This window comes from Equus quagga, chromosome 12 (assembly GCF_021613505.1).
Source record: "Equus quagga isolate Etosha38 chromosome 12, UCLA_HA_Equagga_1.0, whole genome shotgun sequence".
Lineage (NCBI taxonomy): Eukaryota > Metazoa > Chordata > Mammalia > Perissodactyla > Equidae > Equus > Equus quagga.
In genome coordinates this window covers 77,706,796-77,726,305 of record NC_060278.1, presented here as the reverse complement: position 1 = coordinate 77,726,305, position 19,510 = coordinate 77,706,796, and the positions used below count along the sequence as shown (strand labels likewise).

Genomic DNA, 19,510 nt, shown 5'->3' with positions numbered 1-19,510 from the left:
GGCACAGAAGAGTTGGGGCAGGCCGCAGGGTGGTGTCCCAGGCACCTGTGAGGGACTTCTCTTGCCGTGTGAGTATCTCAAAGCCCAAGGAAATGTGACATTAAATAGCAGATAAAAGATACCACAACAGGTTCTGAGAAAAACTGTAGAAAAAAGGAAAATGCCTTTCACTGCTTTTTGAACAAGAGGCCAACATTTTCATTTGACATGATCCTCACAAATTATGTAGCCAGCCCTGCATGTGACTGTGAATGGGACAGAAGCAGAAGAATAAAGAAGAGGAACCAGGAGGTAGAAGAGAATTGATGAGGTATGCACAAGGGGAACACAGAGGTAATTATGTTCTGAGATTAAAATCGTTGAATTCCATATTGTTACAAATGCACCAGATATATTTTTTTTTCAAAAACTGCTTTATTTCTTTGTGATTAAGAAGCTATATATAGCATAAAATATTCAGATAGATTCAGACACTAAAGATGTGAATGGAAATCGACGTTCAAAGAAGTGGCATAGCTCAGGGTGCTAAAAAGTATCCAGAAAATCACAAATTATCAGCAACTCATCCAAGCTCCGTCAAGTGCCACCCCTCAGTGTTGTGAATCCAAATCTTCTGTTTCTCCAGGCATGTCCAACCATTTGAACCTGAGATTGCAATCTGAGAACACTGTCTCAAGGATATCTAAATGCAATGTCACTTAATAAACAGTAAGATCAATATCTTTCTACCTCAGCCTTAGCTACCTCCGACTTTATCAAAGGATATATTTCGGTTTTTAGCACTTTAGCCTGCCAGAAGATGACGTTGTCTAAACACATTTTCAATGTTTTCTTTTTAACAGTTAATATATTTCCAGGATGCAAGTCCATTTCTTTCTAAAAGGTTCCTAGGACACCCATTGAAAAGTCAGAAGCAATGAACTAAAAGGGATTGCTATTTTGTTGGAGAAGAACGACACCCTTTGTATCAAAGTGGGGAATTACAGACTGTGGTCACCCTCTGCACAGTGTCTCTTTGTCAAGTAATACATGCCGGAAAAAAATAATACAGATGGGAAAATATTGTGCACTGTCAGATCTTGGAAACGGCCAAAGGATTTTTCCTCACCAATGTCTTGTCGATGACTTTCACATTCTGGCACCCTGAAAAAATAATGCATACATTTAATATGAAATGAATGCAATAATAATCAGGCAGGTAATCGTTTTCCCAAGGAATGTAAAACTTGACAAATGTAAGGTTTATGATTCAAGGTAGGCTTGCCAAATCTTATGTGGCATGAGACCATTTTTATTACCTAAACAGTCCTTAACACAAAATGACTGGCACATAGTTTTATTAACACAAAGAGTATATTCTTTCTGCCACATTTAACAGAGAGTCAGTGGCTGAAAGCTCTCTTTTAGGGTATGTCTGTAGCAAATTAAAACGCATAGTGAGGATTCACAGAATGGCATTCTTCTTGCTGAGGCTGTCCACACAGGCTCAGCACAGTAGTGAGTAGCCCATTGATCTGGGGCAGTCTGGGCGATATGGATCACAGAAAAGGAAGCCCTCATTACCTTCACAAGTCGGGGAGTTGATAATCAACTCAAGGTCATTCTTTGCACCTAGAGGTCCATTCTGAGTCAAATTCAAATCGGTCACTAGTTATAATGGTACTTTTCTATTTATTCATTCTTTCAGCAAATATTGTTTATGTGCCAGGCACTGCCCTAGACACTGGAACTTCTGCAGTGAAGACAACAAAGACCCCTGCCACATGCTTCTTACATTCTAGAGAGGGAAGAGATAATACATAATGCCTGTAATTTAAACAGTAAATTATATGATTGACGATGTGATAGGTGGGAAAAGGAATGAAATAATAACAGGGAAAGGAAACTAGAGGTTGAGTAGGTGGATGGAGGGTGGATTGTCATTTTAAATGGGGTGATCAGGACAGCACCCTTGGAGAGATGATTTAAGTGAAGACTTGAAAGACGGGATGGAGTTAGCCATGCAGATACCTGGGGGAAGAGCATACAGGCAGATGGAACAGCCAATGCAAAAACCCCAAGGCTGAAACATGTTTGACGTAGTCAAAGAACAACAGGGAGGCAAACATGGCCTGGGTGGAAAAAGAAAGGGAGATCATAGTAGGAGTTGAGGTCAGAGAGAGGACAGAGGTCAAAGCACATAAGGCCTTATAGACCATTATAAGGACTTTGGCCTTTGGTTTCTGATCAGAAGAATGACATGACCTGAACTAATGTTTAAGAAGATCGTTCTGATTGCCATGAGCAGAATAGGCTGGGAGGGGGAGGAGGCGAGGACAGACAGACACCTGCCAAGGGAGGAGAGATGATGGTGGGAAAGATACACAGAAAGACTATTGCAAAATCCAAGATAGAGAGAGATGATGATAGCTCCAGCCAGAGTGGGGGCCGTGGAGGTGGTGAGTGAGGCCAGGTTCTGGTTATATTTTGCAGATAGAGCCCCTGTGGATGTGAGAGTGTAAGAGAAAAGAGGAGTCAAGAATGACTCAAGATTTCTGATCTGAGCAACTGAATCAATGGTATTAACATGAACTGAGATTAGAGAGTCGATAAGTGAAGCAGGTTTAGTAGGAAAACTTAGCAGTTTACTTTTAGACAAGCAGAGTTTGAGATGCCACTTTGACATCCAAGTAGAGGTTTTGACTATCCAGTTAGTTAATTGCTCGTGTGTTATGAAATGAGGAAGAGTCTGATGTAGCATTTACCCTTAAGGTACTCATATTCAGCCAAATATCCCTGATAAGACTGTCAAAGATAGAGGCTAAGTGACTGTTACAGACCATGCACACTGTAGAGTTCCTCAGTTCAGAACGTGCTCTGCACTTGAGCTGTAAATATAAAGCCAACTTCAAATTTAATTAGACCCCAAATAATTCCATCCTCTTCCCCCTCAAATTCACTTCTCTCCACCAAGGAGCCTGGCTTAAAGACCACTAGAAGAAAAGAAAGTTGTAAATGAGAATGACAAGTCTTACCACTCAGAGCCATGGCCAACCGGAACTCTTCCTTTAGTATCTCAAGGACATCTTGAACACCTTTCTCTCCCTAAGCAAGTAAAAGATACAGATCTTTTGGGTAAGTCAGTCTGACTTGATTCACTTATTTATTTCACTGCCAAATCACCCTGGTTTGTTTTTGTTTTTTTTTTTTTTTTGGTGAGCTAACATCTGTTGCCAATCTTCCTCTTTTTGCTTAAGGAAGATAGTCGCTGAGCTAACATCTGTGCCAATCTTCCTCTATTTTATATGTGAGATGCTGCCACAGCATGGCCACCAACAAGTGGTACAGGTCCATGCCCAGGATCTGAACCTGCAAACCCCAGGCTGCCAAAGCGGAGTATGAGAACTTAACCACTACGCCACTGGGCCAGTCCCAACAAATTGCCCTGTTTTATATATTTATTTCTCTGCCTCCGATTACCTGGGAAGCCAAGCCCCAAATGATCGGTCTCCCCACAAACACAGCCTTGGCTCCCAGGGCCAGAGCTTTCAGAACATCAGTGCCTTTCCGCACACCCCCATCCAGGAAGACTTCCACCTTCCCTTCCACAGCCTCCACAATTTCCGGCAGAGCATCAATCTGTGGAGAGAAGAGGTCAATAATGTGATACTACGTATCTTGAATTGTTACCCAACTCAACTTCCACAGGCCACTGACCTTCTGGCTAGGGCTTAGAGTGAGAGAAGCTGAGTAGGTTTGGGATCAACAGTAAAATTATCCCCTTCTGAGAGAAAGAAGAAGTGCAAATGCTAGTAACTGAAAAACCAACTAAATTTGGAATTGAGTGGCTTATTTTTCTTTCCAAGTTCAAAATTTTTTTTCTCTTCCTGATATTCAAAATTAAAGATCATGATTTTAAAAAATATAAATACAATTTTCAAACATGTAATGACCTTTTATAGCTATTCTTTATAAAACATATAAAAGTAAATGATGTATCGTGCTCATATAAGTTATTCTGAACATTACTCCTTGAAAATCAATTGTTAAAATTCATACTCAGTTGATAGTGGAAGCAGTGGTGTATTAAAATGAAAACACAGCTAGTAATGAAAAACTTAGTCTCTGATTTCCCCATCCAACATACTTTATTCCAGCCATACATTAGAGAGCTCTCCATGAAAATGTTTTTCTTGCTTTTAAAGGAATATGACCACATGCGCCTTGAAGGTCTTTGTCTTGATTGGCAATTAATGACGGGCTTATCTTAGCACTAGAGAACACAAAGATCGCATAGAGTTTGACCCCGTGGATTGCATTATTGTTCCTGATCCTTTACACCACTCTGAACCCACTCCTCTTGCAAGGCAACTTTCAAGTGTTTCCCACTAAAAGAAACAGAGTGCCTTTGCCCACTCCTTGATATTGGCTTTGGCCTTGCAACCTACCTTGGTCAATAACATGCCATCAGAGGTGGCAGAATGCCATTTCTGGGCATAGGCCTTAAGTGACCTCATGCATTTCAACTTTCTCTTACACTTGTGCCATTTGCCATGAGAGGAGCATTCCCTGGGCAACGCTTTCCCTTTAGCTGGGGCCCCAGAATAAATATTCGGGAAGCAGAACTAGCCCAGCCAAGCCCAGCTGGACACGAAACTTGGAGTACAGCCACCTAACCAGTACCAAGTCCAGATCGGCAGACCCCAAGCTGACACAAAGTTTCATGGGAATAAAAGACTGTTGATTTAAATCGCTGAGTTTGGAATCTTGTTTTACAGCATCATGTGGCATTAGCTAATACAGTTGGCTAATAGCCAATACAGTTAACGGCTAATAGCTGATACAGTTGGCTACTTTGATGTAAATGTTTGCACTTGAGAATGGAAACAATTCCCAAGGTGACCCGTAGGTCAAAATCTGTAGAAATTACCCACATTCGTCCCCAAATATTTAAATATAGAATTAAATCCAATTCCCGTTTAAAATGCATGCAGAAGAAGCTACCACCCATTCAAGTTCAGTTTTTCTAGAAATAATGGTGCTGAAATCATCAGCTGAAAAACGCTTTCCCTCTTCTCTCCTAAAATTTTGGAGGCTAAACTTAAAGAGAGTTTTATGTAAAACGCTGATGACCAAAGCCGACTATAGATTTGGAGGAAGTGAAGGCAACGTTTGGCCTGCAGCCCCTAAATGTTTGGCAGGTAATGTGATTTTCCCCTTTTCCTTTTGGCTTTTCTGCTTTGCTAAACACGCATTGGATCCATTTACATATGTCCCTTTACCTATACATAGTCCTCCTTTTACAGTCAGGCAAATTACATCAACATATAAATGCTACAATTTCCAAGCGATGATGCAAGCTGTAATTAAGCATATTTCCCCATTTGAAACCAGAACCAAAGAAAAATATTAGCTAGCTTGGGTTCAATACACATTTTCAAAGTCACGCAAATCAAGTCTGTTTAGGTTATTTCCAATGCCCAACCTGGCCTGAAAGGAAACTAATAAGGATCCTGAAAATGTGAATCCTGGGTTATAAAATAGAGCGCAGACTGGTGTTCCATGGGTCTGTGGACAAGGATGTTCTGTCCATTGCTGAGGATTTCCAGCCTCCTCCTTTTTCTTTCTGTAGCTGCACTTTCCGGTTGTATATTTCAGAGAATAATTCTGATTAGAGGAGATTAAATAAACATAGGAGACAAATCCACTATTTTATGACTTATGTTTCCTCTTTTCAGCTTGCTACCCATCTAAGAGACCATTCATTTCAGCTTTTCTTTCTTTAGTGGTTCTTTAGACAACTACTTGTGGGCTTAACTCCAGTGGGGTTGATCTACAGGAAAATATGGTAAGATCCCAAAATGCTATCGCTCACTCAGCCATCCATTCACTGACTTATCAAACACTTCATTGAGGACACAGTGTATTCAAGGTGTCCTGCCAGGTGGTTCAAGGAGTCCGAAAAGAAGGCCATGGAGATTTGAGAAATATGCCCCAGGGATCCAACTCATGAAGAGACTCCTCTTTCCCACTCTGCTCAAGTCCCAGTCTTCCAGGATGCTCCCTGGCCCACAAAACTTCCACTCACATGGAGTACTGTCCTTTCTACCTTCCTATAACATTCATTGTCATTTCTGATTTCTGACATTTTAGGTATGGAACCTTTTACAGGTTTCAAACCAAAGCAGCTGCACGAAACTAAAGCAGATAAAGCCAGAACTGCTTTAATCAAAAGTGAAGAGAGACTGGGGCTGGCCCCGTGGCCGAGTGGTTAAGTTCGTGCGCTCCGCTGCAGGCAGCCCAGTGTTTCGTTGGTTCAAATCCTGGGCACGGACATGGCACTGCTCATCCAACCACGCGGGGTCAGCGTCCCACATGCCACAACTAGAAGGACCCACAACGAAGAATATACAACTATGTACCAGGAGGCTTTGGGGAGAAAAAGGAAAAAAATTTAAAAAAAAAAAAAAAAGTGAAGAGACACAGAGTCCGGGCCACTACCCCCAAAGCCTCCCCTGACTTTCTCTGCTCCACCCCACGCATCACACTCCACCAGGCCGCTCTAGGGGAGTTTCCACTACGCACACCTAGAAAATCACTGCTCCATATGGGCTTGGCTGATTGTTTGCAACTGCAAAAATGGCTGCAATTCTTTCCCTCCCTATCTTCATCTTCTTGCAATGTGACATTTCAGCTCCTCCCATCATGGGGAAGAAATGGGGCCAGAAGGGTGTTTCCCCAACTCTTGAATCTGAGCCATCCTTGTGACTTGCTTTCACCAAGAGAATACAAGAGGAGCGACAGTGTGACCATTTTAAGCTTAGATCTCAAGAGGCCTTGCAAGCTTGCACTTACTCTCTAGGAAACCTGCCATCTCATGAGAACCAGCCTACCTAATGCACCAGACGTGAGACAACACAGAGCTGACCCTGCTGAGGTCATGCAGCACCAGCCTGTCCTGGTAGATCCAGCAGCTGACCACAGATGCACACGAGTGAGCCCAGCAAAGACGAGAAAAACCTCCCAGCAGATCCCAGCCCAAATTGCCAGCTCACAAAATTGTGACACGAATAAATGGCTATTGAGTTTTGGTCAGTAAGTTTCAGAGTGGTTTGGAACACCACAAAAGCTAACTGATATATCAAGTGTTTCCCAAAGATAGAATTGCATGGACCCCTTTTAAAGATTTTTATTTTTTTTTCCTTTTTCTTCCCAAAGCCCCCCAGTACATAGTTGTATATTCTTTGTTGTGGGTCCTGCTAGTTGTGGCATGTGGGACGCTGCCTCAGCGTGGTTTGATGAGCAGTGCCATGTCCGCGCCCAGGATTCGAACCAACGTAACACTGGGCCGCCTGCAGCGGAGCGCGCGAACTTAACCGCTCGGCCACGGGGCCAGCCCCTGCATGGACCCCTTTTAAAAGGAGAAATATAATCTACCTAGATCTCATAGAACATAGCTGAGGCCTCGATTTTGGAAACACTTGATTGAACAACCCAAATGCTTATTTTATGAAAATGTTTTGCAGTGGAGAATTTTCACTGGAAAAGAATGTCATATTTTTAAGCTTAAGGTAATCTGGGTCCAGTTACCATTGAAACAAAAATGAAAAAAAATGTTTCCAGAGGTCAAAGACTCCAGAGATTCTGTCATTAGACCCCAGGTTGAGATATTCCAGTACTACAGATTTGGGAAATATTCTGTCACATTGTTCTCTAATTACTTCAAGACCAGTCTTGGCACATTATTACCTCAAGGGTAAGCACCTTGACCTGACCTTAATTTTTAACTCTTTTTGGGTACAGCAGAGGTCTTGCAGTGGTTCTCAGTAGTACAATGTTAAGACAAATGGAAGTTAAACTCCTATTTGAGGACTCCTAGTGATAAGTATTTCTCCATCCAAGGGAGCTTGGTGATTTATAGGAATGTAGAAAGTGTATAGTCCAGCTGCTCTCTTTTTGCAACCAACACAATAGTATGAAGAGGCTCAGGCTGAAAAGTCTGAGTAACTTGTCCCCTCAGCTCTCACCCTTTCGAGGAAGCAAGACAAGGACTTGAACCCAAGACTCTAGACTCCCATTTCAGTGCCCTTCCCATGACATCACTCTGCCTCTTTGGCTCTGACTTATGATGTCACAGAATCTGCAGGACAGCAAGGCCTCTGTGTGTCTGCTGAAAAGTTTTACACCACAGCCTCCTTCAAGCCTCTTGCCACTCACCTCAAAACCCACACGCTGAGGGAAAAATATCTTCACCATAAACTGAATCCTTTCTCACATTTCTCTCCCCATCACGGGCCTTAAATTTGCTCTAAAGTATGAGGCAAGACTCAAGTAGGCATCTCCTCTCTTGCACGCAGCATGCGAAGGGGAGGGTCATTGTTTTTTTAAAAACGGGCTCAGAGACCACAGCTCAAAAAGCCCTTTTAGATAAGTTTCCATATCCCCTCAGCCAGAGGGAAATAAACCACACCATTTAGATATTTTTCCCTTAAAATCTAGTTAGATTTGATTTCAGTAGATTTAGATTTTATTTTTAGAAAACAAACTTAATTTGGCCCTCACACTAAGCCTATGTCTTCATACACAAGAGAGGCATAAATCTGGGAAAAAGCCTTGAGCTGTGACCAGCTTCTCCTCCCCGCCAGGGGTCTTCACTCTCTACCTCTAGTTACCCGCAGGTAACATTTAATATCGTCTAAAAAGATGGGTCTCTATAAGGCAAGCTGAATTGGAAAGGGCTAAAAACTTCCAGTTTTATGATTTAAATTCTTGACTGTGTAATCACACAATGTGCAAAGACTTGGTTCATTCCTACCATTAGTGCTTTAGAAAAAACTGTGAGTACAAATATACACACTCAATATTTCCCCTGTAGTCATTTAGTCTGCCCTATGATCTACCCAACTGGTCTACGAGTTTAGCTAAAGCAACCTAATAGTTCAATGAAATAATAATCCACGACTACTTGACTAAATTATTTGTTCTACTCTACTTCCAGTTGTTTGAATGAATTCAATGGGTCATCCCAATAAAGCCATCCATATAATAACTTTGCCCAAACCATTCCGATAAAAGGAGGGAAATGCATATAAATGATTCAGTTCAGAGATGGTGGTCTGGAAAGCCCATCCACATTATTTTGTAAATATAGTTTTTTAAGCTTTATTACATGACGCTAGCTTCCTTCGACTATCATGAATCAGATTATGCAATATTGAAGTTTAAAGCCACCAAAGAAATAATCTAATGATGTTTAAACTTTAAAAGGTGAGGAAACTAAGGTTTGGAGTAGAAATCAATTCCCTCTGCTGGGTCACAGTTTGGCCCTTCTCTCTTTTCCTTGGCTGTCACAATCATCAAGGCCACCTAATTGAACTTCCTGCCTCCTGTCATGCCAAAATCCAATTTATATGACTTATTGCTGCCAAATCAAGGCTCTTCTATTGCATAGCCAATGACTTATAATATTCAAGGACCTCTTCCCTCACCTGTCCAGGCTGCCCTATTTCCCAGGACTTCCTCATTCCCACCAGACACTGTAAACAAAATGGATTATTTGGTATTCCTCAAACACGTCTCGCTCTTTCCCATTCCACATTTAAGCTCAGGCTTCTAACATCAGGGGTCCACCTAGGGACAGGGCAGAGGTGAAAGGCACCTGAAACACCATTGTCTCATCTAAGAGAATCTTGGCCAAGTCCCCACAAGTAGAGAGCATATAAGAGAGCTCCTTTTTAAAGTCTCACCCCACTCCACCAACAGCTCCTGGACCCATTCTGGATCAAGAATGCCTGAAATCCACCCCAGGATATGTGTCTGTCCTCATGACTTTTGATCCCTTTCTGAGCCCCCAATCCTTGATCTTAAAATCTACCCCAGCACTTCTGCTGGTCTCCTTGGCTCTTGGCTCTCTTGGGGCTAATTGCCCTCCTTACAGTTCTAACTCAGTCCCACACCTTTCCAGCCAGGTTAGTTTACTTTACTTTTCTATCTGGATTCTGCACTCTGATTTGCCTAGCACAGTGTGTACAGAGTATAAAAACCATAGATGCACACTGGAATCTCCTGGGTAGCTTTGAAAAATACTGGTGCCTATGACCTCCACCCCTGAGATGCTGATGAATTACTCTTGGGCACAGCCTGGGCATCGAGAGTCTTTGAAGTTCCCCAGTGATTCTAATGTGCAGCCAAAGTAGCTCACAGCTCAAGCAGAGTAGCCTATTTCCAGCCAACCTTCCCTCCCTTGGGCCATGGGATTTCTCTCTCCTTTTCCCACCCACTCAACATCTCTCTGCAGCCTTTCAAGCCCACATTCACAGGAAATTCCAGCCTTTCCCTCCTCCTGACTTTGTGTCACATTTGTGCCGATGATCTCAAACTCCACCTAAGCTTTTTGTAATTATGACAATTGTCTGCCAGCTCCCCTTCTTTGGACTTTCATGGCAGGATCATTTCTTTCATATTCCAACTTACATTATACTTATCAGTGAACCTATGAATACAAGAATAGTCTCTGCCCACAAATGGCTTTTTATTTAACAGGGACTTTTATAAGTTTACAGATAAATGTACTGGGCTAATTAATGATCTAATTTAGGTAGTTATATGCCATTCAAGTTAAAATCTGAGATCTCATATATTCATACATATTCTACCTTGAGTGTCCACACAAAAATATACACAGAGAAGATGCAGATACAGAGACAGTCAAAACTGTGATGGAAATGAGAACTCCAAAGAGAAATCCCAGCATTCGCCGAAACTCACAGTGGCTGGCACCCCATCAAGTTGTCGAGCCCCATGATTCGACACCAGAATCCCATCCAAACCGTGTTTAACTGCCTCCCTGGCATCATCACCTAGAAAGAGGAAGACAACCATTATATGGCAAAGGCAACTTAACAGAAGGCTTAGGTTTAGTGGAAGCATCCCAGTCAAAGGAGCCTGACCTCACACATGGATACCTTGCTCGGAAACTGTAGCATAGAAATACACCCAATTAGTGATGGTTTCCTTGGCCAAAAAATGTTGGCACTTACAACAATTTAATTATGAAATAAAATTTTCAATAGATAGAAAATTGGTATGCAGCTAAAATTTATTTATCCACATAAGGAAGTACTCCTGCTAAGTATTTTTTATTATTACTTATAAGGTCATACTAGTTAGCATTTAGCAGAATTACTCCTCTACAATTTGGATAGCATAAAATAATCTATGAGTTAAGCACTTTAAGTGTAACAAGTAATGAACAAGTCTATACCCAAAACATTTTTTAATCCAAAGTTATAACTTCAGTGATTAAGTTATATTGTTCTATAATTAAATGTATTTTGCTCACTGAAGTATGTCAAAAATGTAATATTAAAATTATATGCTACATCTCTACAGTTTTAAAATAGATCAATGTTCTCAAATCAATTTCCAACATATTTTTTATATTTTAAACTATTATTTTCCACATGCTCCCAATAACAAACCATCGGCTAACAGGATTATGAAAGTAACACTGCTTTTCAAGTTTGACACTCAAAAATAGTTGGTCCAAGGTTGTAGTGAAAATCAAATTTTGAGAACTTAAACAGATGGATACAGAACATCATACATATTTACAAATTCAGCAATGGAGAGCAGGGGCAGATCTGATTAAGAATAATAAAAAAGTTTCATAGGAGGATCTGTAATTTTGATTGTTTTAAAATTTTATGCTAAAACACGATTTTCCAAACTGTTTCATGGAATACTAGTTTTTAAATATTCTTCTATTTTAAAATGATGCTAGTATTATTTTTCTTCTAAAATTACAGGGACATGACAATGTTAAACCTGTGTTTTATAGACTGAATCTTTGTGTCCTCCCAAAATCCATATGTTGAAGTCCTAACCTGCAATGTGCCAGTATTTGGAGATAAAGATCCATTTGCAAGATTTCACTGGAAACTTCTCAATCACTCAGAGGGAAAAGGCCCTAGCCTCAAGATGGAAAGATGACTTTTTCCCATCTCATTGATTGATCTATATTTTACATTTTAATGTTGCTTCATATTGGACCATACGTGGTTTATTACACAGCTTTCTTTTCCTGGATTTCTAATTGCCTCTTCTTTTTTCTCCATTTATTATGAGACTTTAGAGTATTCCCAAGTTCTTCAAACTTTCAATTATTCTACCTAACCTTTTTAAATTTCTTCTTTTCCCTCTGGACACAAGCTCCTGAGCCCTCTACCTTCCTGCTCTATCCTGCTTGGGTTACTCTCAAGGCCTACTGCTGACCTTCATCCTATAGGTTTGTTCGCACTCACTCTGCATTGAATCTCTTGTTGGGTTGAATCTAACTTGTGGCTTCATTTGGTTTATGTTCTCATTTGTTCCTAGAACATTCCTTTGTAACTTCCTAAAAAAGAATGCATGAGAGGTAAGCTTAGAGAGCATTTAAATACCTTCTCCTGTGTTTGAATGACAATTGGATTAGGTATGATATTCTAGGTTGAAAACTCCTTTTCCTTAGAACCTTAAAGACATTACTGCACTGTCTTCTAGTGCCCATTGTTGTTGACAAGAAGATGGATCCAATTTGACTCCCATTCCTTTGTAAGTAAACTGTGTAATTGTTTGCTTTCTCTATACACATTTTTTTCCTAAAATTTCATAAGGGATGTAATAAGCTGTGATTTTTTCCCCTCAGTCTAATGACTTATGTCTCCAGCATTCAGAAACTGTCTGTCTCTAATAATTTCCTCCCTACTTCTTTCTTTTATTTTTCTATCTGAAGCCCACATCAGTTGGATATTGGACATTTTAAAGGATCTTCAAGGCTTTCCTTCATTTAAACATATTTTCCCTCTATTTACCTTGTCGTTGTTTTACATTTTGGAAAATGTCATTGATTCTATTGTTCAATCAATAATTTCATTTTTAATTACAGAAATCACACTTTTAGTCTTTGGTAGCTCTTTTTAATATTCTGGTTTTCTTTTGTCGGCAGATTCTTATTATTTAGGTATATTTTCAACTTCTCTGCATCTATCATTTGGAATTTTTAAAGTTTTTTTTTGTTTTATCTCTTTCTTCTGGTATCCCCTTTTCTGTAGATTTTTCTTGGTCTTCTATGTTTTGCTGTTTCTGATATGCCATGTGATACTAAATTTTCCATTTATACTTAAGGAAGAAAGATTGGGGAGCTGCTATACACTTCCTGGGCTGTTTTATAAATCAATTTCTTTCCTGCCAAGTCTTTGCCTGGAGTAGAAATTCTTTCTTGGAGCTCCATGTGGGACAAGGCCAGGAATGTTAACTAAGGGGCTAGTGGACTATGAGCTCCTCAAGCATCAGAATGAGGTTAGCATCATGTCCTGTTGTAAATGTTATCCACCCATAGGTTGTCCCAGCCATCCTTTTATTTCCTTAGAAAGGATCAAGCTACTATGCTAAGGTGCCCATCATTGCAAAGAGGTGAGGGAAGGGGACAGGATTATTGGCTGGTGCAATACTTTTACAAACAGAATTCCAATTAATGGCCTTGCTTTCAGTCTCCACTTCTAATCCCCCATCTCTATCACATATGTAGACTAGACACCTAGAGCTGCTTAGGCACTCCATTAAATAATTTGCCCCTGCCTCCTCCAGGGTTCCCGCCAAGCCTATATTGAGAGGCAATTTTCTTTGCATTTTCCTCCTATCAATACGCTCCTTTACACTTTGTTTCTTTCATAAATTTCTTGAAATTCCTCTGCTGTTTGTGCCCCTCATCTTCCTTTGCTTTGCTGTCATAAGTCTCGTGTATTTTTCGATTTCTCTACTTTAATTGCAGTGGAGTATAGGTTTAGTAAGAGGTTACTATGAGTACTCAGTCCAGTATTTTGAACCAGAAGCTCAATACATTATCATTTAAAACGTGTTTGGAAAATGGTTCTCTAAAGATATGGCCTTAACACAGTGCTGTCCAATAGAACTTTCTGCGATGATGGAAATGTTCTAGATCTATGCAGCTCTATACAACAGCCACTAGCCACGTGTAGCCACTGAGTAATAAAAACGTGGCAGTGTGACTGAGGAACTAAAATTTTACTTTAATTTCAATTAACTTCGTGGCTGCCATATTGGACAGCTCCGTTTTAATGTTTGCATGAGTTTACCTATTCTAATAAAGAGATGTAGTATGGTATTTTTTAAAAAGACTACATATATCCATAAATAAACTTAACAAACAATGTAAAAGGTATTTGGAAGTGATGTGGTTTGCTCTGGTTATCTAGTTGTGTGTGTGATACCTTTGATCAAATCAAAGGTAAAAAAAAAATCAAATATATGAACTCTATTGTTCTATGAACCCCATGAATGAGGATGTATGCAGTTCTCCAATTTATATTCAGATGTCTGCCACTATGTAGCTACAACCTGTGTTTTGAGAAATTGAGTATTATCAATAAACAAATCCTATACAGTATGAAAAAGTGATTAATTGCCTAGGCTTAGTAGTCAGATCACTTGGATTCAACTCCCTTATCTGCTACTTTCTTGCTATGTAAGTGCCAAGTTACTTAACTTCTTTGGGCATCGGAGTCTTAACCTATATCATGAGGATAATTGTTGATTAAATGAATTGAATGAGTTAGAAAGGGCCTGACATATATTGACCAGTCAGATAAATATTCACCATTATTATTATTTTCATCTGATGGTGTGGGGAATATAAAGTGAGAAGATGAGTAGCTGAAGGAAGGTTCGTTTGCTGGATGCTTTCAGCAAGTCTGTTTGAGTTTTGTTTTTAACAATAAATTCTCATGCTAGTGTAGATTGTGATTACAAAGAGCCTTTCATTCGAAGTAAGTGCCATGTAAGTAACAATTTGCTATCTTCTATCATTTCATGTGGTTTTCCATGTTCTTCCAGGCAGTGCCGGGGAATGCAGGGGCAAGTGACAGAATGGTTTGCTCAGAAGATAGGATCATGAGTGTCTAGAGAAGCAAAGAAAGTAAAAATAATTTATGACCAGAAATGAGCCTCTTTCATTAGCTACTTACGAAGCCTTGTCCACAGTTTTACATTTTGTTTTAACTTAGAGAGAAAAACAATGTTGAATTAATGAGAGGGTCAGAATGTTCTGACTTAGCACAGTGTTCATGAATCTTTGCTATTTTCATTAATCCTTAGAGTTTACTGATATGGCATTCCACATTTGTTAATTTGCCAGTCGATACATTAATTGATTGACGAACACAATAGTCAATAGGGATTCACAGTGTTTGCTATCTTATTAATACATTATGTCCATATTTTATCTTAAATACCAAAGGGAAATGTAAGTACTCAAGATTTACCCACAAGCCGTTAAAGCTTTTGACCCAGGATTCTGTGGTATCGTACAGGAGTTTAGTAATTAAATCCTAGATACGTGGCAGCAGTTTTGAACACAATCCAGGAACATTGAGTGAATATTCTTTGAGAGCGTCTTGAGAAAAACGTCTACAGGCAAAGAGCTGGTTAGAGAAGAGTTTCTGAGAAACAAAAAGCCACTATGGAAGTGAGACAGCCTAGCTAAAAACCTTTTTTTAATTTTAAAAACAATGCTCAAAAGCACGATGCCTTTGCTCATAAAGCCTTTTGTTTGTTAGCGTGAGTTCTGGCAATCCTGTCTCAAATAGATGTTTGGAGTTCGTGTTGAAGTTTTCCAAGGGCAGAGTCTAATCATAGCAAGAGATTACATCTTACACTCCGATTTGCATTCATTAAAATGCAGTTCCTGAAATGGTGGTAAGGGGGGATGTTTCATTGAGACCTTTCCAGTTGCCCATGATTTCATGTTCCTGCAAACATAATCTGCATCTTTCTGGTAAAAGGAAAATGAAAGAGGACAGGAGACTCTCAGTCAATCCCTGTGACTTCTGGATGAAGATCCGTGAAAGAGTGAGAACTAGATTTCCCAGAACTGGCCCCGCCACCCCTCCCCCCATCTCCAGATTGAGCTTATGCACTACTCAATGCAGTTGTTGTCATAGAGACGATTCCTGTTTGTTAAATAAATGAAATAAATAGTTACAGAAAAACTAGACAATGTAAACTGTACATGTGTAAATAAGTTATTTCCTTTGAAATGCCAAATGCCCCATCTCTCTTTCTCTTGTTTTTGAGCCCTTTCTGCTGAAATAGATTCATATCGTTTTCAATGAGGATTTTACTCAATAAACATTTGGGCCATCTCCTGTGTGCAAAAGATTATGAAAATATGTAGTGACACGAGTCACACAATTCATGTGGATGAAAAGAAAAAAGAGCTGATGGATGGTGGTGGTGCTGGTCTTAGGTAAGATGACCACAGAATGAAGTCCTAGAAACCAATTTTTCAACCTAACATATGATAGTAAAGTCTAATTCAATAGATTGCCATCATATTCTAGAAGACAAAGTCATAGAAAATGATATATATTGGGAATCCTAAATTGAATAGTTGGTTAAAAAGTTAAATAACCTTATTCTTATATTTGTTCCCTATTTGACTTAGCTCAATATGGGACTATACTAAAACTTTGTCTTCCTTGGTGTTTTCAAGTCAGTTGTCCTGGGCCACTTCTCTGATGAAAATGAATTAAATATTTAAAACTACGTTAAATTTCTAATTCAATTATACCCTCCCAGTTTCCTCAGGTCACAATCATCTCTTGCCTGGGCAACAAGAGTTTCTTAAATGTCCTTCCTGACCCCAATTCTGCCACCTCCATCCATTAGATCCATTACACAAAGTGTGATTTTTCTAAAATGCTAATCTGATCAGGTTGCTTCTCTGATCAAGATCTTTAGTTGTTCTCAAACATCTTAAAGTCTGCATTATCTAATATGGCTTATGTGATTTATAAGTTATTACTCATAACTGCTTTATTTTGCTGTTATCCCAGTCTGAGAAAGAGTCATTTGACCTGATATCATAGCCAAACTCAAGCATCATCTTTCATTTTGAAATGAGATCTTCCCTAACCCACTCTTATAATTGCCCACGTTCTATGTTAAGCTGCACCCTTATACTGCACAGATTTCTATCTCAGCCCCTGTAGCATCTTTATTGCACACAAATTCTTATTTCTGTGCATGCCTCCTACAAGAATGTGCTTTCCTTTGGGCCAAAGACATCGTTACTATTTTTTTTAATTTTTAGCATACAAGAAGTATGATAAATGTATATGAAATGAATGAGTGAATGAATAAATGAATAGATGAATGAATGAATGGGGCAGAACTGTCAAGTTAATGTTGTTTAGTACCCACAGTTGAATGTAGCTACAGGAAGTAGCACTAACAATCATGAATGACAATACAGATGCCAGCAGGTAAGTGAAACTATTGTCTAAAGGTGTCTGCAACACCAGGATACGCTCATTGAAGTATAATCCACAGAAATTATGAACTAAGACAATGATCAACAGGACAGAGTGTAACAGTAGTTTTTTAAAAACACAGATTAAGACATATCTGGATTTAAACATATCTCCACTACTTATAACCTTCGCTGGGCCCATTCTTTTACTTTGATTAGCTTCATTTCTGTGTGCATAAGATTAAGTAGATAAAGTCTGCGGCACGCTTAGAGCTTTCTAAATAGAGGTCATATGACTCCCACGTATTCAAGTAAAAGCAATGAAAAGTGTTGATTCTAAGTCATCATTAACCCGGAGATAAGACAATAGAACCTCTCATCCCAGAGCCACTGGCTTAAACATTTCCATTTAAAATAATATGTTTTTGGCAGTTATCTATATAACCATACTGAAAAAAAATATTTTCAAAGGCAAGAAAACATTTTTGTGGGTGAACACATTTACACTCCAAATTATTATAGTCACTGGTACCTCCCTGCGGGATTTGAATACATGTGGATACTGGAGAAGGAGTCAAGTGCCTTAACATTCACGGCTTGATATTTGAGGATTTTAATGTCCTAGTCAACCATTCTTTACCATGAGGTAAACACTCAAAAATTAGTTCTAGTCACTGGAACTTGGAGGGAACAGGAGAAAAATAGAAGAAGCTTTTAAAACAAGTCTAGCTGTTGTAATATCATCTTTGAAGGTTCTTGTTGGTCTGAGCGCAACTGTCGCAGCTTTCAACCAAAGCAATGAATTTGAGACCTTCTACCTAGATCTTGCTAAGCTTCACAATTTAGTGACAGCTCCAAAATAAGGAAATGATATCCCAATACCTTCAAAAAGTTGACTTCTTACTTCATGAAAGTCCTGCTCTCCTTCATAATATTACTTAAGAATGAGGAGATATTTACTCACTAACATCAAAAGGGAGAACTGAGAGACAGAATGCCTCTTTTGAGTTCCATGCTAATTTTTCTTGATTATTTTCCCTTAAAAATATCACGGCTCATAAAATCAGTATGAACTCAAGGAGAGAAATAAACAAACCTCTCAAAATGCCTTTTGCAACAATTGGCAGTGATGTCAGTCCTCTCAGCCATTTAATGTCCTCCCAGCTGATAGATGGGTCTATTGCTTTAGCCACGTATGTGGCAAGGCCACTGTTGTCTCCAAAATTTTCCTTAGGAGAAAATGCTAAATCATTGGTTTCAAAATTTTTCATTCTGAAATAAAGAAACAAATAAAATGAGAAACTTCCCAAAGGTAGAGATGTCTTTACAATGACTCATTCAATGAAAAAAGAAAAGTTACCCCTTTCAAATCAATCAGCTCTTCACTCCTTAACCGTCTCTAGGTTGGTTGCATGCATATTTTCCATGTTTTGATGGAGGATTTCAGGCTAGATGTGACAATCTAGTGGACTTAATTGGTCACAGTTTATTTTACATCTTAGGCTGTGTTTGTATAAATAAATCAGTTTCAAGAAAAAATATAAATTCCACATTCAAATATCTCTACCTTTTCAAGCCAGTTTATGAACACAGACAATAGATTTAATGCTATTTTCTGCCAGCAATGCATATTAATCATAATGATAAACATTTGCACGGTATATTAGAGTTAACAGAGGGCTTTTATATCCCAATATTAACAAAGTGTTTTTAAAAGCTTTTAGAAACTAAAATTGATACCCTATGATTCCTATTTTACATAGGAAACAAAAACAGAAGTGAAGAACAAGATGCCCCCAAACATAAACTAGCTCAGGCAGCGTTCAGGTCCAATCTGGGTATCTTGACTCCTAATCACATTCTCTTTGTTCACATCTCAGTTGCATCCTGGCAATTGCATGTGACTTCAGGAAATCTTCCAATATCCTTGTGGAAAATTCTAGAGGGAATTGGAACTGCAGTAACACGTGTTAATACTTTCTGTCTGCTGCCACCGTAGACTTTTCTCCTGTCCTGCTATTGGGGGCGGGGGGCTTAAGGAGAAGTGCGAAGTATTTCCCAGCAAATGAGTTGACAGGTCTTGCTTTTCCATCCTCCATTTAGTTATTTTCTCTGAGACTCTCTGCCTGCTGACTCAAACTTCCCAGTCTTCCCCAGACGATCCTGACCAGGGCATGAGCTTTCCAATGATCAAGACCTTCATTTCTCTGCCTGTGGTGTGAC

At 39.4% G+C, this 19,510-nt stretch overlaps 1 protein-coding gene across 1 annotated transcript in view; it reads right to left on the bottom strand.

Moving 5' to 3' along the window:
• Positions 1-394: 394 nt before the first annotated feature.
• The window catches only part of HAO1 (hydroxyacid oxidase 1), a 51,387-nt gene continuing 32,271 nt past the window's right edge, over positions 395-19,510 (bottom strand). Inside the window, exons 4-8 of the mRNA XM_046678188.1 lie at positions 18,384-18,559; positions 10,747-10,838; positions 3,460-3,618; positions 3,015-3,084; positions 395-1,143 (exon numbers count right to left, since the gene is read on the bottom strand). Coding sequence (XP_046534144.1) covers positions 1,073-1,143; positions 3,015-3,084; positions 3,460-3,618; positions 10,747-10,838; positions 18,384-18,559 — 568 coding nt within the window. The 3' untranslated portion in view covers positions 395-1,072. The remainder of the gene's footprint in view (positions 1,144-3,014; positions 3,085-3,459; positions 3,619-10,746; positions 10,839-18,383; positions 18,560-19,510) is intronic.